The 27,749-nt window shown below is 32.0% G+C and overlaps 4 protein-coding genes across 5 annotated transcripts; 1 reads left to right on the top strand and 3 right to left on the bottom strand.

The window, feature by feature from the left end:
* The first annotated feature begins 411 nt into the window (after window positions 1-411).
* Window positions 412-4,187, top strand: LOC105630161 (dehydrodolichyl diphosphate synthase CPT3). 2 transcript variants are annotated; one of them, XM_089715891.1, is made up of 3 exons: window positions 412-724; window positions 1,866-2,984; window positions 3,116-4,187. In XM_089715891.1, the coding sequence occupies exons 2-3, from the start codon at window positions 2,585-2,587 to the stop codon at window positions 3,628-3,630; spliced, it is 915 nt and encodes a 304-aa protein (XP_089572017.1). In that variant the 5' UTR covers window positions 412-724; window positions 1,866-2,584; the 3' UTR covers window positions 3,631-4,187. The 2 variants fall into 2 exon arrangements, with proteins under 2 accessions (XP_089572017.1, XP_089572015.1); XM_089715889.1 differs by having other exon boundaries at window positions 3,083-4,187.
* Window positions 4,188-8,149: 3,962 nt separating this feature from the next.
* Window positions 8,150-10,041, bottom strand: TCP20 (TEOSINTE BRANCHED 1, cycloidea, PCF (TCP)-domain family protein 20). Its single transcript, XM_012211887.4, has 2 exons — window positions 8,585-10,041; window positions 8,150-8,483 (listed from the first exon to the last, which is right to left on the bottom strand). The coding sequence occupies exon 1, from the start codon at window positions 9,740-9,742 to the stop codon at window positions 8,801-8,803; it is 942 nt and encodes a 313-aa protein (XP_012067277.1). The 5' UTR covers window positions 9,743-10,041; the 3' UTR covers window positions 8,150-8,483; window positions 8,585-8,800.
* Window positions 10,042-17,612: 7,571 nt separating this feature from the next.
* YSL6 (YELLOW STRIPE like 6) lies at window positions 17,613-22,003 on the bottom strand. The gene is made up of 7 exons (XM_012211886.4): window positions 21,369-22,003; window positions 21,115-21,287; window positions 20,919-21,016; window positions 20,500-20,637; window positions 20,007-20,196; window positions 19,426-19,558; window positions 17,613-18,746 (listed from the first exon to the last, which is right to left on the bottom strand). The coding sequence occupies exons 1-7, from the start codon at window positions 21,709-21,711 to the stop codon at window positions 17,809-17,811; spliced, it is 2,013 nt and encodes a 670-aa protein (XP_012067276.1). The 5' UTR covers window positions 21,712-22,003; the 3' UTR covers window positions 17,613-17,808.
* A 2,486-nt stretch (window positions 22,004-24,489) lies between these two features.
* LOC105630158 (neuronal acetylcholine receptor subunit alpha-5) lies at window positions 24,490-27,525 on the bottom strand. The gene is made up of 2 exons (XM_012211885.3): window positions 27,237-27,525; window positions 24,490-24,736 (listed from the first exon to the last, which is right to left on the bottom strand). The coding sequence occupies exons 1-2, from the start codon at window positions 27,402-27,404 to the stop codon at window positions 24,689-24,691; spliced, it is 216 nt and encodes a 71-aa protein (XP_012067275.2). The 5' UTR covers window positions 27,405-27,525; the 3' UTR covers window positions 24,490-24,688.
* Window positions 27,526-27,749: the final 224 nt, after the last annotated feature.

Genomic DNA, 27,749 nt, shown 5'->3' with positions numbered 1-27,749 from the left:
TCTATTTTTATATTTTCTACTTTTATATGTTTAATTGAATAGTATTAGCCAATCTAATTAAAAATTATTATATAATTTTAATCAACCAATAAAATTAAAATTTTTTTTAATTATGATGAGACTAAATTATCATTAATGATATTGTTAATCAACTAATAAAATACAAATAAAATTTAAAATTCCTATACATATATAAAAAAATTATGATTTACTATTGTATTATAATTTGAATATTGAAATTTACATCCTTATCTTACTCCTATCGAAATATTTGAAACTTAAAAATAAAAAATAAAAAATATTATCTTGACAAATATTAATCTTACTGTCCTAATAAAAAATAAAATAAAAGGAGGAAGAAAAAAAAGAAAAAGAGGCAAATTCGTATTTTTTCTTGCAGTATTTTTTTTTAATTCTTTTTTGGTCTTCCAAGCTTTGACAGCTTGCGGTCCAATTTGCGAAAGTACAATTCGTATGGTTAAGGCAAATTCCAGTTCCTTTTTCTGTTAATGCAAGTTCCCCAAGTCATCAATCGATGAAAAATTTGTGCCGGAGGAACAGCGCTATTTTTATCCGCCGTTGATTCTCCGTCAACTCTCACCCGCATTCTTCTTATCAATTTTCTTTTTTGGACCCCTTGGCTGTTGCTGCCTTTCTTCTTCTTCTTCTTCTTTTCCTTTTCTAATTTTCGCTGTCTTGTTTGGTTTACAGTTTAATTACATAGGTAGGTTAACTGTGTGGTTTTTAAGGGTTATTTAGTAGTATCTTGAAGAAGTGTTGGCCTTCTTTGTAATTATGTGCTTTGTTTGTTTGAAATTTTATTTCTTGAGAGTGAATTTTTTATGTAACTTCAATGCTTAATAAAACAGGGAGAGGTAAAGAATTTTAGCTCTTAGGGCTTTGTGCATTTTAATAATTTTTGAAGTGATTTCAAATTTGTAGCATTACTATTAAGTATATTTCAAACTTTATATATCAATGTGAAGACTAAATCGTGTCCAATGTGAAAGATGCAAGTTTTTTCTTTATATGCATAGTTAAAGTTTGAAGCTTTTTTTCTTCATCACTCTGCTAAATGCAGCACTTTTGGTCCTTGTTTAATTTGATGAGTTTAGTTTCCCATATGACATTTAAAGTTTGTGACACGCCATGTCGTTCCCTTCGTGTTTCTTATCATCTAAACATTGCTACCGTAAGAAATTTTAAATGCATATACGTGTTTCCTTTAATAATCTAAAACTAACCCTCTGTAAATTTTTGGGTTCTTTTGTGTTCTTGACATGTTAACGTTTCATCTTTTCTAAGGTGAAATAGACATGATTTTTCTCAGTTCCCTTTTTGGGAACCGGAATCATCGTAAAGTAATTAATTTATACCTAGAAAAGCTGCATTTCTAAAATATATGAACGTTCTAAATTTCTGACTTCATAGATTCAGGCTTTCAGTTTGCTATTTCTCTCGAGATGATTCATTATATTTCAAATTGGATATCTACAGTCTATTTATAAGCACTTTAACCTGTGAATTTTCTTTTAAATAAGCTCTATATCCACATCGGAATTTATAAAAGAATTAGGCATCGTCAAATTCTGAGATTTCATTCGCCTGGGTTGAGGGAAATGACCTCTAGTGTGCTAAATAGAAATATGCTTTTTTGAAGAAGTTATTTATAGAATTTAGCTCTGTGGAATGATATGTTCCTTGGAATAAACTTTATTCATTCTAGTTTTAGGTGATTTGATGGTATATTTTAATCTGGATCTATTTTCATGTATTGCATTTTGATTTATTCTGCTGACCGTCCAATCAAGATTAATTTTGTTATATGTTGTTTTCGTTTCTTTTCTTTATTTTCTTTTACTTAGGTTTCTGCGGTTTTAAAGATCTGCTTTCTGCATCATTTATTGGGAGAATCAATGGCAAGTTCATTTAATCCTCAGATTTTAGTGGAAAAGCTTGCCAAGCTCAATCATTCGCAAGCAAGCATAGAGAGTATCCTTTTGATAAGGACAGTGGATGATATTTTTCTTCTTTGTACTGTTAATTAGTGTCTAAGATAATTTTATTTGCAGTTTTCATCATTATAGATGGTCAGATGTCTATTCTCACAGTTTGATTCGTAACAAGCTGATTGATATCTTTAAAGAAAAAAATGAGGACTAGGGTGCATTGATAACTGAAAAAGGAAATGGTGCGTTGCTACTGGGCTTGAGTGAGGAACATTATGAAATTCTCTATATAAAGTTTTCTAAGATTAGAGCTGTTTTATTATGGTTTTGGAATCCTCCATGACTTTAACGCTTCCCTGTAGTTTGCAGTTTTGTTTGAAGAATTTGTTTCATGGATACTATCTCATTTTTTCTTGCTTTTATTTTTTACCGTTAATAGATGACAGTATATTTGGTATATGCTCACGTATGAGCCCTTGTCGTCTATAATGCGCAACCTTCCTTAAAGTGTGATTCTTTAAAATGGGTACTTATTTCTTAATTCTTAACTGAATCTAGAGGAACTGACTCTTCCAATATTAACTGTTTTCCACTTTTTTCCCTTTTTTTTAACAGGTTAGTTTTGCTCCTGCAATATGGGTTTCAATGAAATGACAAAATCCAGTAGTAGAGTGGCTGAGCTATTTGGAAATTTAGGCGGTCTTTTAAGAATATGCTTATTTCAAATTGTATCCATGGGACCCATCCCCAGCCATTTTGCTTTCATAATGGATGGAAATCGTAGGTATGCTAAGAAGGGGAACTTGAAACTAGGTGCTGGTCATCAGGCTGGATTTGAGTCTCTTATATCCATACTTATGTACTGCTATGAATTGGGAGTAAAGTATGTAACTATCTATGCCTTTAGCATTGATAATTTTAAGAGGCGGCCAGATGAGGTTAAGGACCTGATGGATCTGATGCTAGAAAAGATTGACGAGATGCTCAAGGAAGAAAGCATGGCGAAGCAATATGGAATCAGAGTATATTTTAAAGGTAATTTGAAACTTTTGAGTGAAAATGTCCAGATTGCTGCAGAAAAGGTTATGATGGCTACAGCTAATACACCAAGTGTACCCTTTTAATCTGTGTAGCTTATACCTCACGTGATGAGATTTTACACGCAGTTCAAGATTCTTGTAAAAATAAATGGGAGGAAATTCAACCATTGAGCTTTTGGAAGGCTACTAATGGTGGCATTCAAGAAATAGACGATTGTAAGAAGATGAATGGTGTCACACCACATGGTTTTCAAGAATTCCGGAAAGATGAAGTTGATGGATCTCAAGCAACAACAACAAGTGCAACCTGCAGTGGTTTGATTAGAGGAGTTGGAGGGGTTGACACTGAACATAGCATGGTCATGCATGCAGTGCACACATCCTATGAAGATCAGGCATTGATGGCAAATAGAATTGGCCATGGGGTGTCTCCAATTGAAGAGAGTGAGAAGATGCAAGGAGAGTGTTCTATGATAAAACTGGTAGACATCGAGAAGTACATGTATATGGCAGTAGCTCCTGAGCCTGACATTCTTATTCAAAGTTCTGGAGAGACCCGTCTTAGCAACTTCCTACTTTGGCAGTCTACTAACTGCCTGTTGTATTCTCCTGATGCATTATGGCCAGAAATTGGTTCATAAATAGAAAATCTCCTAGGCTAGGTAGATAATTTCCCAATTACAAACATTAAATAATCACTACATGATGGGAAAAATGGGTTATGGCACTTGGTTCGGGCAATATTGGACTTCCAACGCAACCACAATTATTTGGAGAAGAAAAAGAAGCAGTTGTAACAAATTTAATGTTGAAGGACAGTATCTTATCTCATATTGAATTCAATAGCTGTGCGTTTGCCACTAAATTCCTCTGGAAGTCAGGAAGCTTTAGAAGCCTTAGATTTTCAAGAATGGGCGTTTTTTCAGTTGCAGGGATGCCATGGCGTAAAGTAAGCATAACCAGTGAAGTACGAAACCACAAAAATGCTTACTCCCACCCATTTTAAATATTTTAAGTTTTTTAGTGTAATCTTGAAAGCATCCCTGTCTAGCCTACCGCCCTCCATTAAATTTGAGCTCTCAAATACCATTTTTCTGTTGAGTTTTCTGGTTTGTGACACGCACTTTTCTAGATGAATATATATGCTATGAACCACAGTCAGACATTTTGTGGTAGTAAATGGCCTGTTGATTGTACATCCTGAGATTGTATATGAGCATTTGCATTCTTTTGACAACATAGTTTTTAAGGCATCTTAAAGGATCGGATCTTCGTGTCGTTTCTATTTAGTAATTGCATGGAACATGCTTCAATATGCTTCTCTACGGTACAATTGATATTACTTCCGTTCTCACTGGCTATAATGCGATATTTGCGTTGAACATTTCCGATTCCTTTTAAAGTATTCCGTTTGTTAGATTATTGCAGCTTGAAACCCATTGTTCCCTGCTTAGTTTTTCTTCTGTTTGATTCGTTTTTGAATTGGAAATGACATAATATTATTTTACCATTTGTTGAAGGCAACAGCCATTCAAAGTGACTTTCATACATAAATTCAAATATCAAGCTAAAAAAAACATCTAAAATCTAAAAAATCACAAACCACGAGCATGTCAATGATGTCAAATAAAATTTAATTACACATAATTATATTCCTTCCGTTCTAAAAGGATAGTCCACTCTCTATTTTCACACAGATTAAAAAATATACTTAAAGGACAATTTTATTCATATAAATTTTCTATTATATCTATCTTAAAAATGTACAAATATTGGAATAATAAGTAAGAATTAATGAGAATTATTGAAAATAAGATAAAATTTAATAAGAATATATTAGATAATTCAAAGATTAAATATAGTAAAAAAAAAGAAAGTGGACTATATTTTAAACAAACCAAAAATAAAAGATTGACTATCTTTTTGCATCAAAGGGAGTATAATTTTTGTGAGGCTTTCAGGCAAGAAAATTACCTATAGAAAGAAGTCTTCCATTAACATTCAGATGAAGGGTTTTCAAGTGGAGTGGGGTTTTGGTTAATGGGAGGAAGGTGGAAGAGTAGCTGCAAAAGTCTCTTTTAGCGGAAGCTGAGGTTGGAGTCAACATTAATTTGATAGTTGGATATTTCATAATTAGTGGTGCTTCTATGTCCCTCCATGTTCACTTCAATCTTATGGATATGACCAATATTATCACCAAAAGTAATAATATATATATATTTTTTTTATATTGAAAAACTGATACTTGGATCTCAATCTATTATCAAATCGCATGTGCTATCGAAAGGATTGATTAGCTTCCCACTCTATAGTTTTTAGATATTTTGTGTTGTTACTAATATATAAATAAAAAATATCAAACCCATAAATTCTTCTAATCTCTCATTAAAATCCCTCAAAGCAAACATAGCCAACAATTTATTGCAGCAGTCACTAATTTCCTCACGGTCACATTAATAAAGGATCCCTCCCTCTCTTATTATGCAAGTCCTACAAGAAATTTCATGTACTAAAAAGGACCAAAGACAATGTCAAATGTCAATTTATTTTTTGTAAATCAAAATAGGAATTAACCCAACTTTTGTAAAAGAGAAATGATGAGGTTTTTGCATACATATCTGACAATTTCCTTTCATGTCAAAGATAAATTTCTGCTAGGCACTAGGCAGACATAAATTTTGAAAATGCCAATATGCTTCAGTGCAAGGACCCTTCAACTACTTGATTAGATCGTGTCCTTGTGCACTTGATGCAAAAATTAAATCTCTGCCATACATTATTGACGGTCAACAAATATGTCAACTTGTACCAAATGTTTAACATAACATCTATGGTCAAAAACAACTTCTACATCAAACAGGCCACAGAAGCAAAGATTATCATTAACCAATAATTCTAACATTGCTTAAGGTAGTTGTCTGGGTGGAACCAACCTGTTGCATATAATTATCTTAATCGATAGAAAGAGAAGTAAAAATAATTGATAAGAATTACGATTTGAATGTACAAAGGAAAAGTCGACTTGATGTATGATTCACAATCAAAACCAATAAAAATCATTTCTCCATAATAGACTAGTTAAACTTAAGCTAGATAATTCTACTGTCACAGAATATTTCTCAAATTCTCATTTCTATGCAGCATGAACCTGTTCTAGAAACAGCAATATCAGTCTCACCCGTTGCTGGTTTTAAACTGAAAATTAAGATTAATCAACAAGCAAAAAATGACATATGCAAAGAATACATCAATGCCTCAAGTAAGTTGCTTGAGATGAAACATTTAATCATAATACGATGACTCCACTTTTACTGAGTTAAAGCTCCTTGACACACTTGAAATGATGTTCTAATGCAAACAGGAACAGAAATAGACAACATTGAAAAGAATGGATGTGGACATAGATTTCATTGCCAACCACAGGAATAATTGAGAGGATAAAGTCGACAACGAACATTATCTCAAACTATGAACATCAATTTAAGATCCAAATTTCAAAACATGCAAAATACAAAAGGTGTAAGCTTCATAGTAATATTAATCTGATAGATATATATACTAAATATCTAGCCTTTGTGACACATTTTAACAAATGTAGCCATTGTACAGCTTCCATATATGTTCTTTTCCAGTTCTCAATGTTCTCACTCTTTAGTCCCTTTCAGAAAAACTTAATTGGTTTTGTCAGTTAGGCATAATTTTTCTCAGGAAGGTGAATCATTTTCACTAATAAAGAAATCATTACTGTATTATACTTCACCTGTAAGCTCCCACACTAGAAAACTAAAGTAAGATCAACTAGACAATAGGTCCGAAATGGTACAACAGAAAACAAATATGAACACAGAGCCACTAGATTGTCCATCCTACATTGACAAACGATCATAAATCTATATAATGCCAGATACATTAAACTTGGGGAAGCACATGCAAACCTTCCTGATTTCTATAGTGGAAAGAAAACATTCTGGTACCAGAAGAAACATGGTGGAAAAGTATGATAGGTAAGTCGTAAAACTGCCAACAGAAAACTCATCATACAGAAATAACCACTTGAAAATTGAGGATATTCAAAACAGAGTAGAACCTGTGACCAATCCATTTTCAAATGTTGACATTAGAATCACTCTATCAGTCCATCTAACATGGGAAAGATACTCCATATAACAATATCGTACAGTCTCATGTTTGCTTCCTCTTGATACTCCAGGTCAAGATGTTACACTTCCAATAAATCACAACTGATATTGCACATATAGATCTAGACTTCCATAATTCAGGGAACTCGTGCCTATACGCACTTCATCTCAATCTCCAGACCATGTGCAATGGTAACATCTTGAGATTTGCAAACATTGATATACACTCAGATTGCAATATATAATAAAGTGATTTTGCAAGATCAAAGCTTTAAAGATCATGGCCCATAAGCTTTAGCAGAATGAGATACTTGATTTCTTTGAGTAAAAATCAGTCAGTCTACATTAAACATCTTCCTAGGAAAGTCTAATTCATATTTGCTAGCTCACCATAGGCTAGTATTGTTGCAAGTTCTAGTTCTAGAGGTTCTAATCTTATGAATAACCGGAAGGCAACAGTGCAGCAAATTGATTTTGACCCACAGTCTCACATCACTGACACAAGGACAATCAAAGATTTGAGGTTTGTAAAGACTGAAGAGGGAAGCAGAAAAGCTAATCATAACCGTGAAATATCAAAACCATGAGAAAATTAACCAATAGCCGATCCTACCAAAGGTTGACAGATAAGACTACAATTCAATTCTAGTAGTAATTAGAACTCATAACTATTTCAAAAATTATAGAAAGAACCATATGATGTTAGTACTGTCAGAATATATATATATATATATATATATATATATATATATATATATATATATAGTTAGTTGTAGCAATGAAAAATGATTCAAGGGCATTGCCATAAAAACAGTGGTAATATGGAGAATCCTCCTTAGTGACTGCTCGTATTTACAATTTTAAATCCAGCATAAACAAAAATTGCGTACATTTCAAACATTATGGGAATAACCATTATTTTGAATGAACAAAAGAACATAACACGATCAGGAGTGAAATTAACATACAACCTAAAATCAAAATTAGGAGAAAAAAATCAAGACATAAAGAGAGACATAGATAGACCTTGAGAAGCTGCGTAGGAAAAGAAAAGGCAAAACATTTTTGAAGGAATATAAGATGATGACTAGAAAGAACATTTACCAGAGCAAGATAGCTTCTTTGCAGAATATATACATCTACCAGATAATTAAGAAGCTTTTTCGATCCGAGAAGGAAATTGGAGGACAACTATATGACCATTTTAATCTCACAAACAAACTGATAACCATTTCATCCAGACCAAGATAAGAACAAATAATTAAAGATGCCTTACACCATAATCAACCACACCTCTCTGAATTAGATAAGAAGTTAAGCCCAAAACCAAACTATTTGGCTGCCAACAATTCCACCTGCACATTGCATACCAAAAAGAGCCATTACAACACTTAAAACCTGAATAATTTCATACCAAAAAACAAAAAACAAGAACTATAGAAAGAACCAAAAGCACCTGTATATGGAGACTTCGGTGATGGAAGGGAGAGTAAGAGGCAAGACCAAATCCAGTCCCTATTGAATTCTCTTATGTATCTCTCTCTCTCTCTCTCTCTCTCTCTCTTTTGTTTCTCTCCCTCACAATTTTTTAACCAATTATACAAACAAAAACCATTACAAAAATCACTCAATTTCTCTCAACATCAAGAATGCTTCCTCTAAACTAGTAGTATCACTGTCCGGACCCTTGAGAATCATCCTTGGCAGGATTTTGCTGTTGGTGCTGCTGCTGCTGCTGTTGCTGGTGAACTCTAGCCTGCCCCATCTGCTGATAAATCTGACTCAAAGCTTGTGGGTTCAAAACCCCAATATGGCCGTCCTGTGATAAACCAAGCTCTAACCCAGGTATCTGTTGGTTACTCCCAGCTAAAATTGAGGTAAAACTCATAGGACCCATATTATTTCCAGGCAAGTCAAAACCAGGAAACCCAATTTTTTGCAAATAACTAGTAGAACTTTCACTCCCCAAATTTGTTGTTGCTGGACCAGTGGTAGATGATGACTGGAACCCAAACCCACCTACTGGGGGCCATAATCCTGTTGTTGCCACATGATGGGGTCTCCCTAAATTGCCACCTACCATCGCCCAACTGGTCCTACTACTACTGGACCCACCTAATTCATCAATCTTTTGGTTCAACCCAGCTGATAGAGAGGTCCCTGGCTGTGAAACTGATCCACCAGCAGCTGCCAAAAATGATGCAGGAACTGTTCCTGTTCCAGTCGCAGCAATTATAGATGGTTCTGCCTGTTGTAATAGCCACTGAATTGTCTCTCCATCAGATTTATGGCCCAATTCCCTGGTCAATTGAAAGATTCTTGCTGCACAAAGAGCTGGCATCCTTATCCTCCTCCCTCTTCCTTCTACCTTTGTGTGTCTATCCTTGTTCGAACTTCTTTTCGGTCCCAACTGCTTTTTTTGCTCTTCTTTATCTGCAATTACAATCTGGAAATCTTTAATTTCTGCTGGTTTGTTCTCTCCCATGCTTCCCTGCTGTTGTTGTTGGCTTTGGTTCTGATTTTGTTGCTGTTGTTGTAGGGTTTGAGGAGGAGGGTGGGTCAAGAAGTTAGGTAATTCATGTTGGTTTTTTGAGTTTGAGCCCTTGGGATCCATGAACAGGAAGATATGGGCAAAATAATAAGCTCAAAAAAAAAAAAGCCAAAAAAAAAAAAGGGTCCTCTTTGATTGAAGAAGGTGACCTGAAAAGTCCTATACTTTCTTTAGTTTTCACTGTTTTTGGCAAGAAAGAGACTCAGATGACAAAAAAAACCAATTATAATATTAAAATCCCAATGCACTCCCAATTGTCAAAAAGAAAAAAAAAAAAAAGAAAAACACTAAAAATTTAATCTTCCCCTCTCTACTCTCTAGAGAGGTTCACCTATTTTTCACCCCCTCTCTCTCTCTCTCTCTCTCTCTCTCTCCAAGATTATATCTGTGACTGTCTATACTTGTACCTTTGATTACCGCCTTTTTTCTGGAGTGGGGCTGTTCAGAGTTTGACTAAAAAGTTTTCAGATTGAATTGCCAATTTCACCATTTCAGACAAGCACTTCAAAGGAATTATTTATTATATTCTTATTAACACCATGGATAAATAGATCACTGATGGATAGATTCTACGTTTCCACTCTTACCATGTGTTATGCTCATTATTTCTTTTCCTCTCTCTTGCATGCCATTATTGCAACAGCAATATATGATGCCATCTCTTCCAAGGAACTTAACTGCTCACGTGGCAACCTGTGGTTTTGACACCTGGATGCCCTTTGAGTACATAGTGGGGTTGCTTCTAACCCACTCTTGGCCCATACTTGATATTATTACTATTTAGTTGAAGGAGGAATATAATTGAAGAAAAAAAAAAAAAAAAGAATGGGGTCATCAAATTTAAAAAAATCAATAATAAATAAATGAGAAGAAATAGTAATCTTGGTGTTGCAAGGTTTTGAATTGAATTGGAGATGGGATCTTGGTGGGTCCAATCCATTTTGAAAAGGGTTCTTAGAAAATATACCATTGTCAGCAAGTTCAATTTAGCAAATGTAGCATGCATATATAGGATTTAGATTCTCTAGGAAATGACATTCTTATTTCTTTTACTTTAAATTAAATTAAAATAACATTTCTAAAAGTTATCCTCATGTCATGATTAATGTGAGCTTTTTTGAGTTTGAATTAGAGCTATAAGTAAGAACTACTCAAATTGTTATTTGCAAGTTAATTTTTCAAACTCAATACCATGTAGGCATGCAATTATGAAAATTTTATAACTTTTATAATGTTTGATTTTGATTTTATGACCTTTGATGGATCAAAAATTGAAGATGGGTTCATAAAATAATTACTACTTTGAATTGCACAACAAGAATTAATTCTTTATGATCTTTGATTGTATACTTACTTTTACATAAAACATGTAAATGCAAATCAAAGAAATTAAGATAGGCATTATATATTGGAAATAGTGCAAAAGAAAATGTACACTTGGCAAAGCAATTAATCTCAACTTTTATAAGTGGATGGCTATTATTAACATATAAAGAAAAGGACAGCAATTCCCTTGAATTTCTCCTATGACAAAGATGCCCAATTTTCAATCCTACCTTGAAAGTGATTTGTTATGTCTTAATCTCTATTATTAATAATATATATATATATATATATATATTATATAGGAATGTAATCATAATTTATATATATGAACCTAACAAGAAAGAAGAATGTGAATTATTGAGGTGCCTACATGTGTACCTATGATTTGTACCACCAATAATTTTCCTCCTTTCTACAAAGAAACGTAAGAGGATACCTTATGTCAAAAAAAATAAAAAATAATAATAATAATAATAAGAGGATACCTAATACAGGAAATTAACTCTCTCTCTCTCTCTATATATATATATATGTACATATACACATTTATATAATGCTATCACTCATAAAAGTGGTTAAAAATTCAATCATTTCCCCTCAAGTAACCATTTTAGTGAAACAACCAAGACATTGTATTATTGTCATTATCCCATCTATTTACATATATTAGATAAATTATGATTAATACTTATAATTATGATTAATCCTTTATAACCGTCAAATACAATTTTAGAAAAATAACATCCTAAACCTAAGCCTTATAATTATATTAATATTACCTCCGTTCCACTTTAATAGGACATTTTACCTTATTCCATTTTAAATGTTCATTTAGGATTTTAAGAGAGTATTAATTTTTTTTCTCATTTTATTCATATTTCTTATTGTTTCATAATACTTGTCACGTTTGAAAAGAGATTGAAGTTATAATTATTGGTCATATATAAAAGGTAAACATGAAAAAAAAAGAGATTTATTACTCCCTGAAACCACAAATGTGACATTTATTTTGGAATAAATTATTTTGTCAAATATGATAAGTATTATGAAACGGAGGTAGTATATGCTCCCTCTATCCTACAATATAAATTATTTTTGGGTGATTATTTTGTCCCAAAATATAAATCGCTTTGTATATTTTAAAGAGTAATAAATGATGTTTTTCCACTGTTCCTCTTATTTAGATTAGTTACAATAAATACTTTTACAATTAACTATTGGTTTTGATATAAATGATAATTTGATCAAATTTATTATAATCTAAGAAAATTAATTGTTTCCTCAATTCTTATGCAACAACCTTAAACGATTTATATTTTGGGAGAAAAAAGAGTAATATTGATGTGAAAAAAATGTGCAACTGGAATTATTTGAAAATAGAACCTAATTTAAATGCTTATAAATTGAGTTTCAACAACCATAATAATCGAGCGGAGAAAACGATTAAGTCATATTTTCAATGAATTCACTTAATTGCCTCCCATATGATACTTAAGTAGGGCAGAGCAAATAGTCAGTTAGGTTCAAATCAAACTGAACTGAAGCCACAAAATATAAATCGAAATTTCTTTATAATAAATTGAATCGGACTGAAGTTTATATATGAATCAAACCAATCGAATTGAACCAATCAATTTAGTCTATTTTTATCGATTTTTACTATTTTGGTTCGGTTCTAAGTCCAGCAGGCGAATATTTGTGTAAACAAATTGAACTGAACAACAAATTCAGTTCAAAATCGAACAAACCGACCAACCAAATCTCTGTTGGGCACCAGGTCGAACTGAACTGAAGCCACAAAATATAAATCGAAATTTCTTTACAATAAATCGAACCGAACCAAAGTTTATATATGAATCAAACCAATCGAATCGAATCAATTAGTTCGGTTCTAAATCCAACCACCCAATATTTGCGTAACCAAATTGAACCGAACAACAAATTCGGTTCAAAATCGAACAAACCGATCAACTAAATCTCTCTTAAACACCAGGCCGAACCGAACCGAAATGAGTCAGTTCTGTCGGTAATTTTGCGCGTCCTTGTATTTAAGGACACAAATTTTCAATCTATGAAGATCCAAATCACACTCCAAATATTAATACTCACTCCTTTCATTTTCATTAATTTATCGCATGAAAATTCCACATTAATTGAAGTAGTTGGTCTATATAGACATATATATTAATTTTCACATTTGCTCCAACTTGATTACCAAGTAACTTAAGGATGATAAAAAGAATGGAAAATGACTTTGATTTTGATTTTCGTTGTACAAGTTAAGAAGTCTGGTTTGATGTGGAGAAAACCAAAATGATGAGTGGGTATGTGTGTGTTAGAGATTGTTTTAGGAGTCATTTGTGCTCCCCATGATGGGGACAAGGGAAGTCCCTCTTTCAAACCTTCAATGGGAAAATAACTCTTTTCTTCCTTTTTCTTCGCCTCTCTCTTCAATTCAACACTTATTTCCCCATTACAGATAAGCTTGGATCTACCTTTGTCTTTATCTTTCATCATCCCTCTTATCTTTTCTCAACTGAATTATATTTTGCTCATATCAAGGGAATCATTACAAATAATAAAATAAATTTGATTATCTTCTTACAAAAAATTATGAATATATATATATATATATATATATATATATATATATATATATATATATATATATATATATATTTTAAATTAGATAAATTATTTTCATGAAGCAAACAAAATTCAGAGATTCGATCAATATTACAGCAAATTCTATTTCTTTTTACATAAATAAACGTTAGATAAAGAAAGTTGCTTCTGAGTTCTGATAATTTCTTCCATTGAATAAAGATGTAAAGATTCAGTTTGCTGATTGATAGATATTTTGTTCTCTTATAATTTCATGACGATGATCCAGTTCCATTGGTGATAAGAAATTTGGGGACGTGAAGAAACAAAAAGATTGCCACCTAAACACGATAAAGACAATTATGTTATTTTGTTTTCTATATATTTATATGTTATATATTTAATATTTTTAATTTTGTGTTTTTTTTTCTCTTTGTTGCACTTTGAGTGAGTTTATCTATTCTTTATATATTTTTTTAAATATAAATCTATTCTTTTCTTTTTTTTCATTGAGTTATCCAATAAGAATAATTCTCTCTCTTTTTATCATTAATTATCAACAAAATTATCATTAAAAATTAATGAATTATTACCTCAAAACTACTAGTGTTATCAAATGATTATTCTTCTTACATGTTCCTCCACATTTGATAAAATAATATTTAAATAAAGTCTTTTTAACATTGATAATTCTATATTAATTCATAAGACCAACCAGATTTTCTCTTTCTAACATACCAACGTGTAAAACTATATATATATATATATATATATATATATATATATAAAAGGATGGAAAACTACATATTACAAATCCTAGAGGCGGTTCCATTAACCACTTCTCAGCTTCTGTTTATTACAGCTTCTCTACACTTTGAGGGGCTGTTCTTGGTAGCGTCATGGTAGATTCTGTTTATTACAGCCACCGCTAGCATCAACTGTTGAAGCATTTTCAGTTGCCGCTGGCTGGTATTATTTTGCTTTGAGATTGTCAACGCTTGAATTATAAATAACAGATTAGCTTTAACATAAACCAATGCCTTAGAGATTCATCTCTATTTCTTTGGTCAAATGAATCCCCCTTTTCTAGCCTCTCTCTCACATACTTTGAACATAAACTAGCTTTGTGTTGCCCTAAAAACACAAAAATGCTAATAAGTTACAGCTGATTCATCAGAAATGGCAGATAGGATATAGTTTGATTAGATGGGTTGGACCCAGACATCATTGGAGATGATGAGACAAGAAGCCACCGGACAAATGTAGTTCAAGGGATGCACAAAAAGTCACAAACTCATAATTCATTAGCTTTAGTTTCCTTTTTCTTTCCTGAAAAGGACAATATGTAGTTGGCGAAGCTTCACCGTCCACTCCAATCAAATTCAATCAAATTCGAGATTTGTCGCTCCTCGTATAAATAAAAAAATCAATTAAATCATCACATGATTAACTTTAGTTTCAATATTTAACACTTCAATTTATATAAAATTATAGCTATTAAATATTTAATTTATAATTGAATCATGGTTAATAAAGAATAAGAGTTTATCTTCTTACCAATTACACTCATTTCATTAGGTTTAGTTTTATTTATTAATAATATAAAATTAATAGTATTATTTTTTTAATACTATTTTTAAATTAGTTATCAATTTTTAAAAAATCAGTTGATTCATACATCAACGATTTAGAAAATTCTAAGTTTAAATATAGACTATTTTCAAATTAATATTCATATATTTTATATTTATATATGTCAGGGAAATGTCACTATGCTTTGTCATCCTTCCACTAGAGGATTTGATATACTTTCATATCATAATAACAAATTTCCATTGTTAATAAAATTCATAGTACATGAGCACATCACTCATAATAAATGAATAGAATAACTTATATTTTACATCAACTACACGATGGATTAAAAGCTATTATATTTATTACTTAGCTATTTTGATCTTTTTATCAATTTTACTTTAATTTTCTATCGATAACTGCAATTAAAGATGGAATTGTAAATAAAAAAAGAAATAATTTTATCCTTTTTTTTAAAAAATAGTATCTTATTATTGAATAAAAAAACAAGCTCGTACAGATGTAGAATGGATTGTGTAAAATAAAATTTTGTCTTTTTTCACTGCAATTTAGATCACAACATAAAATATGATGGTTACCACTTTAAAAGTTTTGAGTGAAATCTCTATAAAAAAGTTACTAATTCATAAAAAGCTTCAATATACCCAAAAAATAAAAATCAATCTTCTGTCTTTGTCTTTTATGATAAAATAGTGGAGTTACTGTAGAGATTAGAAGGAAAGAGAAGAAAATGGTGAAGAAACCCAAAAAAGGGGTAAAGGGTCTCCACTCTCCACTCTCCACTCACCACATTAAATAGCAGAGAAGAGCCACACCCACCAATTGCTTAGCTAGCTCCGATAAAGCCAGAATCTATAACTGAATGCCTCTTTTGATAAGATATGGACCTCACCATTATTATCCTTATGTCACATCTATAGCTATGACATATCCCTTTCTATATTATATGTACTTCAAATTTTAATTTTAATTTTAAGTAGATTAAATGAAAGAAAAAAAATTAATAAATACCAATTACATTGTACTTATCACATTTGAAATTTTACGTTTCTTAATAAAATCATTAAATTTATCTAAATTACAATAAATTATTGAATTAATTGACTATATTACTCTTAATTTAATATTAATTTTCTAAGAAAATCATTAAATTAAAGTAATAATTATTGGCATATATAAAGGACAAATATGAAAAAAAACATTTATTACTCCTCGAAATCATAAACGTGACAAGTATTTTAGAACAAATTATTTTCTCAAATATGATAAGAAGTAACATATGAATAGAGAAATTGGTGCAAGGTTTAGAATCATTAACTAATCAAAATTTTGATTAATAAATTTAATATTGGAGTAATTAAATGTCACAATCTATGCCAAAAAAAGAAAAAAAAAATATTACTGGAATGGGGCGGTTGTGGTGTTTGAGTTTGAGGGAATTATATATATTTCGTTTTCCAATAGAGAATCTAATTTTGCTAGCTTTAAATTTTTGGATTTTCAGTTACTTGAAGACACAGATGTGTCGTCCTTTTCTTCTTTCTTCTTGCCACATTGTTATTCTAAATTGAAAAGTCAAAAAAACCCTAATTTATGCATTTTCATCCCTCAATTGATTTCTTTTTGCCCATTTACTTGTACAAATGAAGGGTAAAAAAAAAAAAAAAAAAAAAGTAAATCAGTATTTGCTGAAATTTCATAAATATAACACAGAAGATTCATGTAGGAATTTCATTTTTGGTCAGGCAATAATGATGATTAAACAGAAATTGGTAATCCCTACGCTACTCATATTCTTTTATTTAGGATAAATATAAACATGGTATATCAATACAATGTATGGGTAAAAAGAGAGCAATAAAATAAAATAAAAAATTCAGAGTCAATATTATGAGCACTTCTGTAATCCAGATTTCACTGTTCTAATTGAATATCAGTCTTATAATAAAATACAAAGGGCGAACTGTTCAAATTTTAAGAATTAGAATAGAAAAGTATGTTAAATAATGATGTTTCAAGATGAAGCATTGAGCATTCAAGCAAGCAACCTAAATGTTCAAAAGTGCTTAGAAAAAGCAGTTAGTGGTTAGTGTTGTCTCAATTCTCTTAGACGTGTCTTAATCATTTAAAGCAAGTGGTTCAATCACTTTCAAGAATTGGTTATGGTCATTTCCTTCTGCGTTTGCATATTATGAAGAGAGAAACAGAGTCCACAAAATGAGCACAAACAAACATTTGCTATTCAGTTGCCCAGAAAGGTTCTGACAGGTCCACCATAAAAAATAGAGCTGCATCTTTGGACATCCATTAAAAAATTGTAAAACCTTATAAGAATAAAGGTCAATTTGGTCCTTAAAGGTATTTAGAAAGATTGAAAAAATTCAAGTTGTTCTCGGCCATTAGAACATGGAAAAACTAAATTATTCATAAACTTGTACACCATCCATTAAGATATTGTAAAACCTTACATTATTTACATTTCTTTTTCTTCTATTTCTTTTATCAGTTCGTCAAATCCATGGATGACACATCTGAATAATCAACCAACACATATACAGAATAAAATGAAAAAACATATTTTACAATACAGCTAGAGCTAGCAGTTACCTTGCTGACGAAGGTCCAAAATACATGCAAATGGGAGGATTGATCCTGAAAATAGACAGTATTGCTGATGGTATCGTCCAGATCCCATCCCCGCATATTAAACCCGATGCAACCGCCCCTGCATAATCTTCTGCATCCTTTCTATTTATTCTCTCCCAAATGTACAATATCACTGTCCCAATAAACATATCAACTGCAAAATAAGCTCCAATATAAAATGGGATCGCTAGGGCCATTGGAATAGGAATAAATTGTGAGATCTTCTTAGGAGTCACATCCTTTAGAAGATTTATGACCAAAGCGGCTACAAAAAACCCACAACACATGGCCAGGCAATGTTTGGGCAGCTCAGAGAACCCCTGGACACCCAATATGGCCATCTCCCGGAATATCACAGCGTATGGCGCTTTGTACGGACCGTCAGGTGCTCCGATATCAAAGGCAGTCCAAAACAGCCAAAATGTCAATGGGGCTATAACACAACCCATGGCCGTGCCTATCAACTGGCTCACAAACATAGACTTGGCAGATGATAGTGTGAGGTACCCAGTCTTGAAATCCTGCATCAGATCAGCTGCAGTGGAGACAATTGACATCATCACCCCACAAGCTGCCAATCCAGCTACAACCCCGCCATTATTTCCAACTGCGGAAGCAAAGATGAAAAGACCAATCTTTCCATAAGTTGATGCCAAGCTCCAGTCTGTTAGCCCGGTTCCATAGGAGTTGCAAAAGGCAAGTGCAGGAGCAATAATGTACGAACTGAGAACCAAATACCACTTGAGGGGTGGAAAAATGATTGGAATTGTTGCTGTTGATATTGCAGCCAGTCCCACATACCCAGAAACTGCGAACCAAGAGGGTATCCTGTCTTTCATAAATATTTCATCTCGTTTTCTCTCTTCCAACTGCAATTTGGAAGGCTCGCCATCTCCTGAGGGACCATAAGGAATCATTAATCTAAAGAAAAAGCAGTGCCACTCCATTGAAGCAAGAAACAGGAATAATTGCACAAGCCTCCCACAATTCTCATTAAGTAAATGTTGAACAGGTATTTAGCAAACATGTTGATGCTTATTAATAGAATGAATCAGTTGAATTAACAACATCCCAACATTAAGTGAAAGTCAGTTTCTTGAGATTAACAACCACCTAATTTGTTCCAATAGACAATCCCTTATTTGAAGGCATGAAATATAATCATAGTTACTTCTAGTTGTTTGAACATTCAAACTAATAACCTCCAAATTGCCTGTGTTATAAAACAAGATTGACATTTCAAATTAAGCATGATACTTGAAGAATGTTATGATGATACAAAGTTTCACTTAATTATCTGTTTTTTTCCAAAAGTTTCAAATACCTTTGGATTACTGTTAATGCTAAAGATAATTGTAGAACTGCAATTGATTGGCTAATGCTAAATTAACAGTTTCAAATATGCATAAGATATATAACTGCCTAATTATGCACAAGGTATGTGTCCATTTTTCCAACAGTTCTGAATAGCAGTTGAAAAATATGTATAAGATATATAATGCCTAAGAGATGTGAAACAAGTGCAGAAAACAAGATCATGCCGTCAATTCATACAAATACAAAACAGATCTCACCTTGCACCTCCCTGACAGTAGGAAGGTGAACCTCTTTGGTGCTTTTATTGCACATTTCCCTAATAGTTATGGCAATTATCTTGATTAAATTATAAAGGCCATCCCCAAGTACAAGGGCAATGGATATAAAGACCTGCAAAAAAAACCAATGGTTGAGGGAAAAATTTCAGAACACAAATAATGAAAGATAATTTCACCAAGGTGTAAAAACGCATTACAAAAGTAGCTGAAATGCACTAGAATAAACTATTTCATTCTGATGCCAACAAAGAACCACATTTCAAGAATGGGGAGGATAAGGACAATAATTGATGAGAATTGGAAATCTATAATATTTTAAGAAGTTTGCCAATTTTGAAGGGTGAAACCAAAATTCCATAAACTTTGGTGGGTTTGTATGCAGCTCAAGCTGCTCCAGCACTGTTAATATTTTTTATAATATAGTGTATTCTGTGTCTGCACATCCAGTTCAGAAATGCAGACCAATTAAAGTAACTGTATGCTATGGAGACATATATGAAGCATGAGGAATCAAAATCTACAGTTAGATATTGCCATAAAATACTGACATTGCACCATACCTTGTATCCATAGAGACCCTTAAAATCATTACTGCCCAGGTCAGCTGGATACCAGTCCCCAGCATGTTGGGAGATGAATGGCCACAGGAAACCCCATGAGATGATAGCACCAAGAAGAACTGAGACGTTGACTATATGAGGGCAAATTAGACCACATCCAACATATGTTGGGCTGAAATCAAAATAAAACCTGCAAGAAGAGTGGAATCATGTAAACTAATAAGTTCATGAAGTATCAGCATTTACATTAACAATCCAGAATGCCACATATGCCTTATTACAGAGATCCTCAAAGAAACAAATCAGGCAAAAAAACAAACTTAAAACTGTAAGATAAACCTACAATCAAGTAATCACAAATGTAAACTAATGAAGTCTCATTCATTCCAAAATTATGTTTCTCTAGTACCACGAAAAAAGCATGAATCAAACAGCAGCTTAGAAACAGAATTCTCAGTTCCCTGATTTAGAAACTAAACATTTAGAGGCTTACGTGTTTTTGAATAATGTCAAACCAAAACTGGGAAAATTATCAAATCCACATGAATCTCCGATACCGCTGAAGAACCACTTAAAGCAGCTCCAAGCTAAACTAATGCTTAAGTACTTTCCGAGACAAGTGACTTGTTTCCTGTAAAAAGTTGACAAAAAGATGATAATTAGAAAAAAAAAAAAAAAAAAAAAATCTTCCTTCCTGTCAATCTGAGATGCCCAAATTGTTCTGACTGTCAACTACTAAACAACAGATTGCAGTAAATAAAAAAGTTTCACTTTTTTACAAGTCCTGTCGACTGTGTGTCAACATTCCTCGCTCACATATATTCCTTCCAGTACCATTCTCCAGTAATTTAAAAAATACGAGGAACTATATAATAAGGATGAAATGGTGAATACAGCCAGTACAGCACTCACCCTGCAAGCTCAGCTCCAGTGTTTGTGTGGAAGCTATTTATCAACATTGCCGTGGCTGTTCCACTAGGATATGTAAGCTTATAATCCATGACCATAACCTATCATTTCATTCACATTTACAACAATAAATAATATTAGCATGTGTACTACAAAGCAAAATACTTAAAAACCATAAATCTAATTGCACAAAAATTACCTTGCGAAGAGGAACAAGACTAAAAAGCCCAAAAAAACTGACAACAAACAAAAACCCTATCATCCACGCTAATCCAGGGTTCTTAACATCCTGTGCCCTGTTACCAGGGTAATCAGCTCCAATCAATTTATAAGTTTTCTCATCCATTGCAAGCAAATAAGACCCAAATCCTCCTGTCATTGAGAATTCCAAGAAAATCACAATAAAAAACTTCGCAAGCTTTACTACTAAAACAAACAATGCCGGAAATTTACCGCTAAAGGCGAGGCCATAGCAAGCGACGACGCAGGTCTGGATAACAGTATTCTCCTGTTTGGTGAACGGAGCAACATTAAGCCCCAACCTGGATAAGGAACCAACCCAGGACTGGATGAAGAAGAAGCCGAGCAAACCAGCAGCGACGTTCAACGATGGGATGATACCAACGGTGAGATTGAGCTTGTGAGTTATGATGCAGAAGAGAGTACCCAACAAGGCGCTGACTAATAGCCCTCTGATCGTGATCTGATCCTTCCATTCTGGGACCCTCTCAGAACCGACGGCCTCAATTTGCTTGGACTCGAGATGCAACAACGGCTCCGATATCTCCGTCCCCATCGTGCAAGAATTTTGGGTTAGTCAAAGATACTTGAGGAGGATAAAGGGAATTTGGATCTGTGATTCCGGTTTGGAAGGTGTAATTAAGACAGAAGGAAAGTGTAGAAAGTTGGTTGGAAAAGCAAGCGAAAGGCAATTGGTTGCTTCGTTGGTTCAATAATAATACGCCACGTGGTTTTGGTTAATGGTCTGGGTTTAGCGGTAACTGTTATGGGACATGAACGGAGAGTTTGTTACTTTGTTGGGTTGTCTGAAACTCTGAATCCTGGACGTGGGCGGCCATTAATGATGCGATGACAATGATCGTAACCAGTTTGAACAGAACTTATCTCTTATAGAATAATTAAATTTAATTAATAATATATACTCTATCTCATTTTATTTACTTATTATTTTTTTTAAATATTTCAAAATATTTATAAAATTTTTAAATTTAGACATATAAATAATTATTTTTTCATAATAATTTTTATAATTATTCATTAAATGAAGGGCTTTTAGTATCTTAATGAGTTATCAAAGGTGAAGAAGAGCAAAATAATTTTTGTTAACTAAATCCATAATATGCGTGTTTTCTCAAACCATATAAATAAGATAGAAATGTGAAAGAACTTTTTTAATTATACTGTAACGATTTTAAATAATTTATTGTGAATACAGCACTTTAAAGACTTTTACAAAGTAAATTAAGCAATTAATTTTTTGAATTACTATTTTTGTTGCATAATACTTGTCACATTTGATATTTTACATCCCTTAAAAAAATATTAAATTTGTCTAAATTACTATAAATTATTAAATAAATTGACTACATACCCTTAATTTAATACTAATTTTTCAAGAAAACTATTAAATTGAAGTAATAATGATTGGCCATATACAAAGACTAAATATAGAAATAAAAATTATTACTCTTTGAAACCACAAATGTGACAAGTATTATGAAACAAACTATTTTTCAAATGTGACAAATATTATAGAAATGAAGTAATATAAATATTAATATCCGCTTAAAATAATTATTTGAATAAAATTACCTCTTATTTCATAAAACTATTAAATAATCTTTTAAATTTTCAAACAATTATATAGAGATATCTAAAGAATATTACAATTAAATTATTACGACTGCATAAATTTTCACGAAACCATAAATATTAAATAATTATAAATAACCAAGTGCATGCAAAAACAATTCCTATTTTATTTTTATTTTATTCAAATAAGCCATCAATAAATTTATTTTGTATTCCAATTAAATATTGTTTTATAGGTACTTTTATTAACGTAAGCAACGAGTGTGATTGAATTTAAATCCTCTTGATTACAAGTGTCTAAGGAGAATTAAATCTTAATCCATCCTATTATTTTAGCCAATTGAGTCTCCCAATAAATTAAATAAAATAAACTTCCTTTAACAAATATATTGGTTAATTAGCGTGCTTTGCTTAATTAAGTAAAATACTTATATTATTTTAAATTTCATTAATATATATTTCATTTCTCCAGAAATATAAATTATTTTATGATATTTATTTTATTTACAAAAATAAATTGTTAGAGAATAACAATAAATAATTAATAATATTTTTTCATTATCTCTTATTTAAATTAAAAGCAATTATTATTTTCATAATATTTTAAAGGATAATTTCATCAAATTAATAAATATTTTATTATATTTTAAGAGAATTAATTATAACAGTCTTACTCTTCCGTTACTAAGTATTCGTTACACTTGAGAAGATATTATACTTCTACCTACTTATCACATTTGTAGATTTAATAAATAATAATTTTTTTTTCATTTTACCTTTTATATAATATTGACTTAAATAATAAATTAAGAATAATATAATCACTTCACTTAATAATTTATTAAAATTTAGACAAATTAGATGATGATTTTTTTTAAGAACACGAAATATCCAAACGTGAGACAAAGTATATTTGTTGTCGAAGCGAGTAATAGTAACTAATTGCGCCGATCGTATTCATTGACAACCGCCGATCAATTTATAATTCATTAATTGCAGCTAATGAAGCAATGTTTAAACTAGTTTGCTTATAAATTTAATTTGTAGTTTATAATTTTATAATATGAATAATATTATTATATTGTATTTTATTACCAAAAAAATATTATATTATATTTGTGAAAATTTTATCTTATCTTACACTTAACACTTTATTCCATATATATATATAATATTATATAAATGTGTCCTATTATAGTAAAATATTAAATAAAAAATATCGAATGAATTTTCTTTCTCAATAACATATTATATTTTTCATTATTCATTAAAATAATAATAAAAAAAAACCATATGTAAAAATATTAATATAAATTATGCAGTTCTTAAATACAAGTAACAATATGCAGTTCTTAAATGTTTGAGCAATGGGTGACTTGCGCACCGCTATTCCCATCAATTTTTCCACACAGGGATATCAATGGGCCACATTGAATCAGATAAAGACTATTCAAAATTAGTCGAGTCCAAACCAAGTTGGGCTCATTTTTCCGAAATATAACATGGGCTCATAGCCCGTGTAGAATTTCAATACATAGGATTGCTCAACCCAGTAATGCTGAAATGACTAGTGAAGACGCAAATTTAAACTTCAGCTGTAGCCTAATTAATTAAAAAAAAAAAAAAAAGGATTATTAAGCATTTAAAATTAACGCCTTTTATTTAGCTATAGGACGTTTCATATGACTATTTTGGCATACTAAATATTTTCTATAAGAACAGTAATGAATTAAACATACCGTTATAGCAGAACTAATAACTCACAGAACATTCAGCATTCTCAGCAAATTGGCAGATTTCAAATGTTATAGATAACACTACAGGTCAACAATGAAAAGCAAGCAATCCCCAGTTATGCGGAAAGAGGTCCGAACGGAAAACCAGTTTTGCTTCAGGCACAATTATTATTGATTCATACAAAATATAAATAAAGAAGAAATTCAAAGAAACTTCCTGTACGGCCTGCCTGCATCTTCATCTTGCATATTCTGTTAGTGCAGATAACCAAAATGTTAACATACTCAACAAGTTGAAATAGAAACAAAACATACAAGGAACTCAAAATCACTTCCAACATTGAGATCATCCAAATTACTAAATGAATGGTAACATAGAACAATAGCCTAATGCATAAAAAATTGCTCCTGAACTTTTGGGAGACCCATCATATGCCCTTGAAGTTGTAATTTTTGTTATAAAAAAGTACCTTTAGGAGCATGATCAGTCCTAAAAATTGTTACTAAAAATATCACCTATCAACCACAAGATGCAAGTTATGTTGTACCGAAACGGAAACGTGGAAGCGCAGAAACGTGGGAACAGACACGAAAGAACAGCATTTTAAAATATATAGGAAACGGAAATGTGGGAGAAACACATAAATATGACAAAACATAGGGTTATATTTATAAATATAAAAAATAAATTATCATAAGCCATTAAATATATTCAACGATAAGTCAAGTCCAAATCAACATTTAAGCATATCCAAAATAAAAAAGATCATCTACAAATTCCATACTCATATTAAAAAATTACATATTTTGTGAATTTGTATTTATTTATTGTATTTATATTAATTGGAGAAACGAGTTTCTGAGATTTTTCAATTTATTGAAACGTATTTCTAAAAGAAGAAATGTGTTGCCAAATTACCAAATTTACAGAAATGACCCTGAAACGTTCTCGAGGAGTTTCTAGACGTTTCCATGCAGTAAACATTTTTCAAAATGCAGAAATGGTAGCCGAAGAGAGTTTCTGTGCAACATAAAATGCAAGGCTGTTTCTAAAAATTGCAACTTCAAGAACATGGTAGGTCTATAAAAAACCTTAAGGGTGCCACCGGAATAAACCCTAAACTTCATGGGCAATTTTATGCATTTGGCCCTAAAATAATTGAATTAACAACTTGAGTCTGCATAACTTTACAGCTAAATAAAAGAAACCTAAAGCGATGCACTTCCTAATATTATATACAATTAACAACCAACAAGTAATCATATGGCTGTAAAATTTGTGGAGAACGTGCTCCTGGAATTTAGGACGTTAATGCAGTTAAAGATGTTAAATACTAGCAATTGCAAGCTTAGCCTAGTATAACTCATCTCTTATGGAATGGACCTTAGTTTGAGTCCTTCTCCCTAATGATTAAATAAAAAGGGGTGTCAAATTCAATGTTGACACCAACCTTTCAAGAGGCCATATGTCTTATAGTCCCAGAAAAATTCCAGTAAAGCCAATGTCAAAGTTTGCCAACTTAGAAATTACAATTTTAATAACCAGCTTTGGAAAACCAAAAATCTGCCAATATACTAGACTTCCAATTTCTATATTTGTTGGAAATAAGCAAAAAGTAAAAGTCAAATTTCTAACTTTATACTGGCATCATATTACCGTTCAAGAATGAGGCTTTTGTTTAATTTTCATAGTCAAAGTAAAAGTAAAAAGAAAAAAAAAAGGCACAAAAAAGAAATAATCTCTGCATGAAAGATTACACTGAATACTTAAATATACAAGCAATTCTCTTTTTTTCCTATAGAAGAATGAATGTTATTCTGCAAAACTTGCAGAAGTCTTTAGCTCTCTTTTAGGAAGTTTGGGGTCAAGAAGAACCATAGATGTAATACTACACAATTGTGAGTATGAAGTATGAACCTAGGAATATCATATTTTCCCTTAAATTTTTCAAGTGTTTCATGAAAATCAAATCAGGCCTCTGTTACTGAAACCCGTTATCAAGCTTAACTTCATACATCAGAAGGTTAAATAAAGAACATAAGGAACAAGGGACCTAACATTTTCTCAAAAGGAGTCTAAACTAATGTAAGATGTCTTGTGTCATGTCAAGATTTTGTAGTCAAGACTCACGAGTCCTAAGAGAAGTAAGCAAAGTTCTTGAATCTTAATTTAATCCACCAATTAAGTACGCAGTTCACATCAAAAGTGTATCTAACCCTCTGATCTCCGTTATTATCTCCAAATCCAATCATTATGTATACTGGAAGTCTGGAGCCAATAATCACCACTCCTACTCCTCTCCAATCGTTTATATGTACATAAACTGATTCATTTCCTCCCTCCAATCATTAAGTATACTTCTGATAAGTTCATTTTTTTTTGCCAAAGAAAAGCATAGAAACATTTGAGAATGAATATGAGAACAAGCCATCAAACGCATGCCTATTTCATTATAAATTGATAGTACTTATATCCAATTCCTCTCTTCTTATCTCTAAAATGAACCACACTTAACACATACCATGAACAGAGTCATACAGCAGATATTAAGCACAACACCACCCGTAAGATAGGGTTACAGTTCCACAAACTAATTTAAGAAAAATGGAATTAAAATGGGATCTGATTCCCAATTAACCAAAAAGGTTCAAATAGATCGAAATAAATTAGCAACACTGAGAAGATCAAACAAAATCGATATGGTAAGGTATGTAGATGTGAAGGGAGAGAGACAGAGAAAGAGGAATTTACAAATTCTTTGACGATGCCCCTGTAGACGAAGATGGGAAGAGCTATGCCGAATAAACCGATGAGGGCAAAGTTGCGGCGAGTCCAGCGGAAGTTATGCTCCAGATTCTCCCGAGCAGCACCCCAATCCTCTATGAATTTATTCTTGTTTGTTTCCATTCCTCCTCCCATTTTGTCTCGTCTTCTCTTCTCGTTGCTCTCGTCTGTGTTGCTTTCTTTGTTAGTCTCTTCGATTCTTAATTTTGATGGTACTGGTTTGGTTAAGCTGGGTATGAAATATGCCGGCTGTTTGGTTACAATGACTACCATGTTCCTTAATGTATAACTTGAATCCTGAATTCTTGGGCTGATTTTAAGAACTGAATCGGGCCGGTAATGGACCTATGAATTGGTCTAGTATAGGCATTTCCCAAAGGGTTGCACCAACACACAATAATGAGACGCTGGTCGCTGAGCTCAAAGCCTAGACGAATTATCGAATAGCACTCGGGACTTGATTCAATTTTGTGGAATGTC

Source organism: Jatropha curcas, chromosome 1 (genome assembly GCF_041381405.1).
Source record: "Jatropha curcas cultivar XTBG-Jc1 chromosome 1, XTBG_Jcur_1.0, whole genome shotgun sequence".
Taxonomy (NCBI): Eukaryota; Viridiplantae; Streptophyta; class Magnoliopsida; order Malpighiales; family Euphorbiaceae; genus Jatropha; species Jatropha curcas.
The sequence above is the reverse complement of the archived record's forward strand: the minus strand, read 5'-3'. Positions and strand labels throughout refer to the sequence as shown.

Coding starts and splice junctions, on each gene's coding strand:
- YSL6 (XM_012211886.4), bottom strand. CDS start 21,711: ATGGGGACGGAGATATCGGAGCCGTTGTTGCATCTCGAGTCCAAGCAA. Junction 21,288..21,368: donor CTATGGCCTCGCCTTTAGCG/GTAAATTTCCGG, acceptor TCTCAATGACAG/GAGGATTTGGGTCTTATTTG. Junction 21,017..21,114: donor GTCTTGTTCCTCTTCGCAAG/GTAATTTTTGTG, acceptor ATGAAATGATAG/GTTATGGTCATGGATTATAA.
- TCP20 (XM_012211887.4), bottom strand. CDS start 9,742: ATGGATCCCAAGGGCTCAAACTCAAAAAACCAACATGAATTACCTAAC.
- LOC105630161 (XM_089715889.1), top strand. CDS start 2,585: ATGGGTTTCAATGAAATGACAAAATCCAGTAGTAGAGTGGCTGAGCTA. Junction 2,985..3,082: donor AATCAGAGTATATTTTAAAG/GTAATTTGAAAC, acceptor TAATCTGTGTAG/CTTATACCTCACGTGATGAG.
- LOC105630158 (XM_012211885.3), bottom strand. CDS start 27,404: ATGGGAGGAGGAATGGAAACAAACAAGAATAAATTCATAGAGGATTGG. Junction 24,737..27,236: donor GGGGCATCGTCAAAGAATTT/GTAAATTCCTCT, acceptor CTGCACTAACAG/AATATGCAAGATGAAGATGC.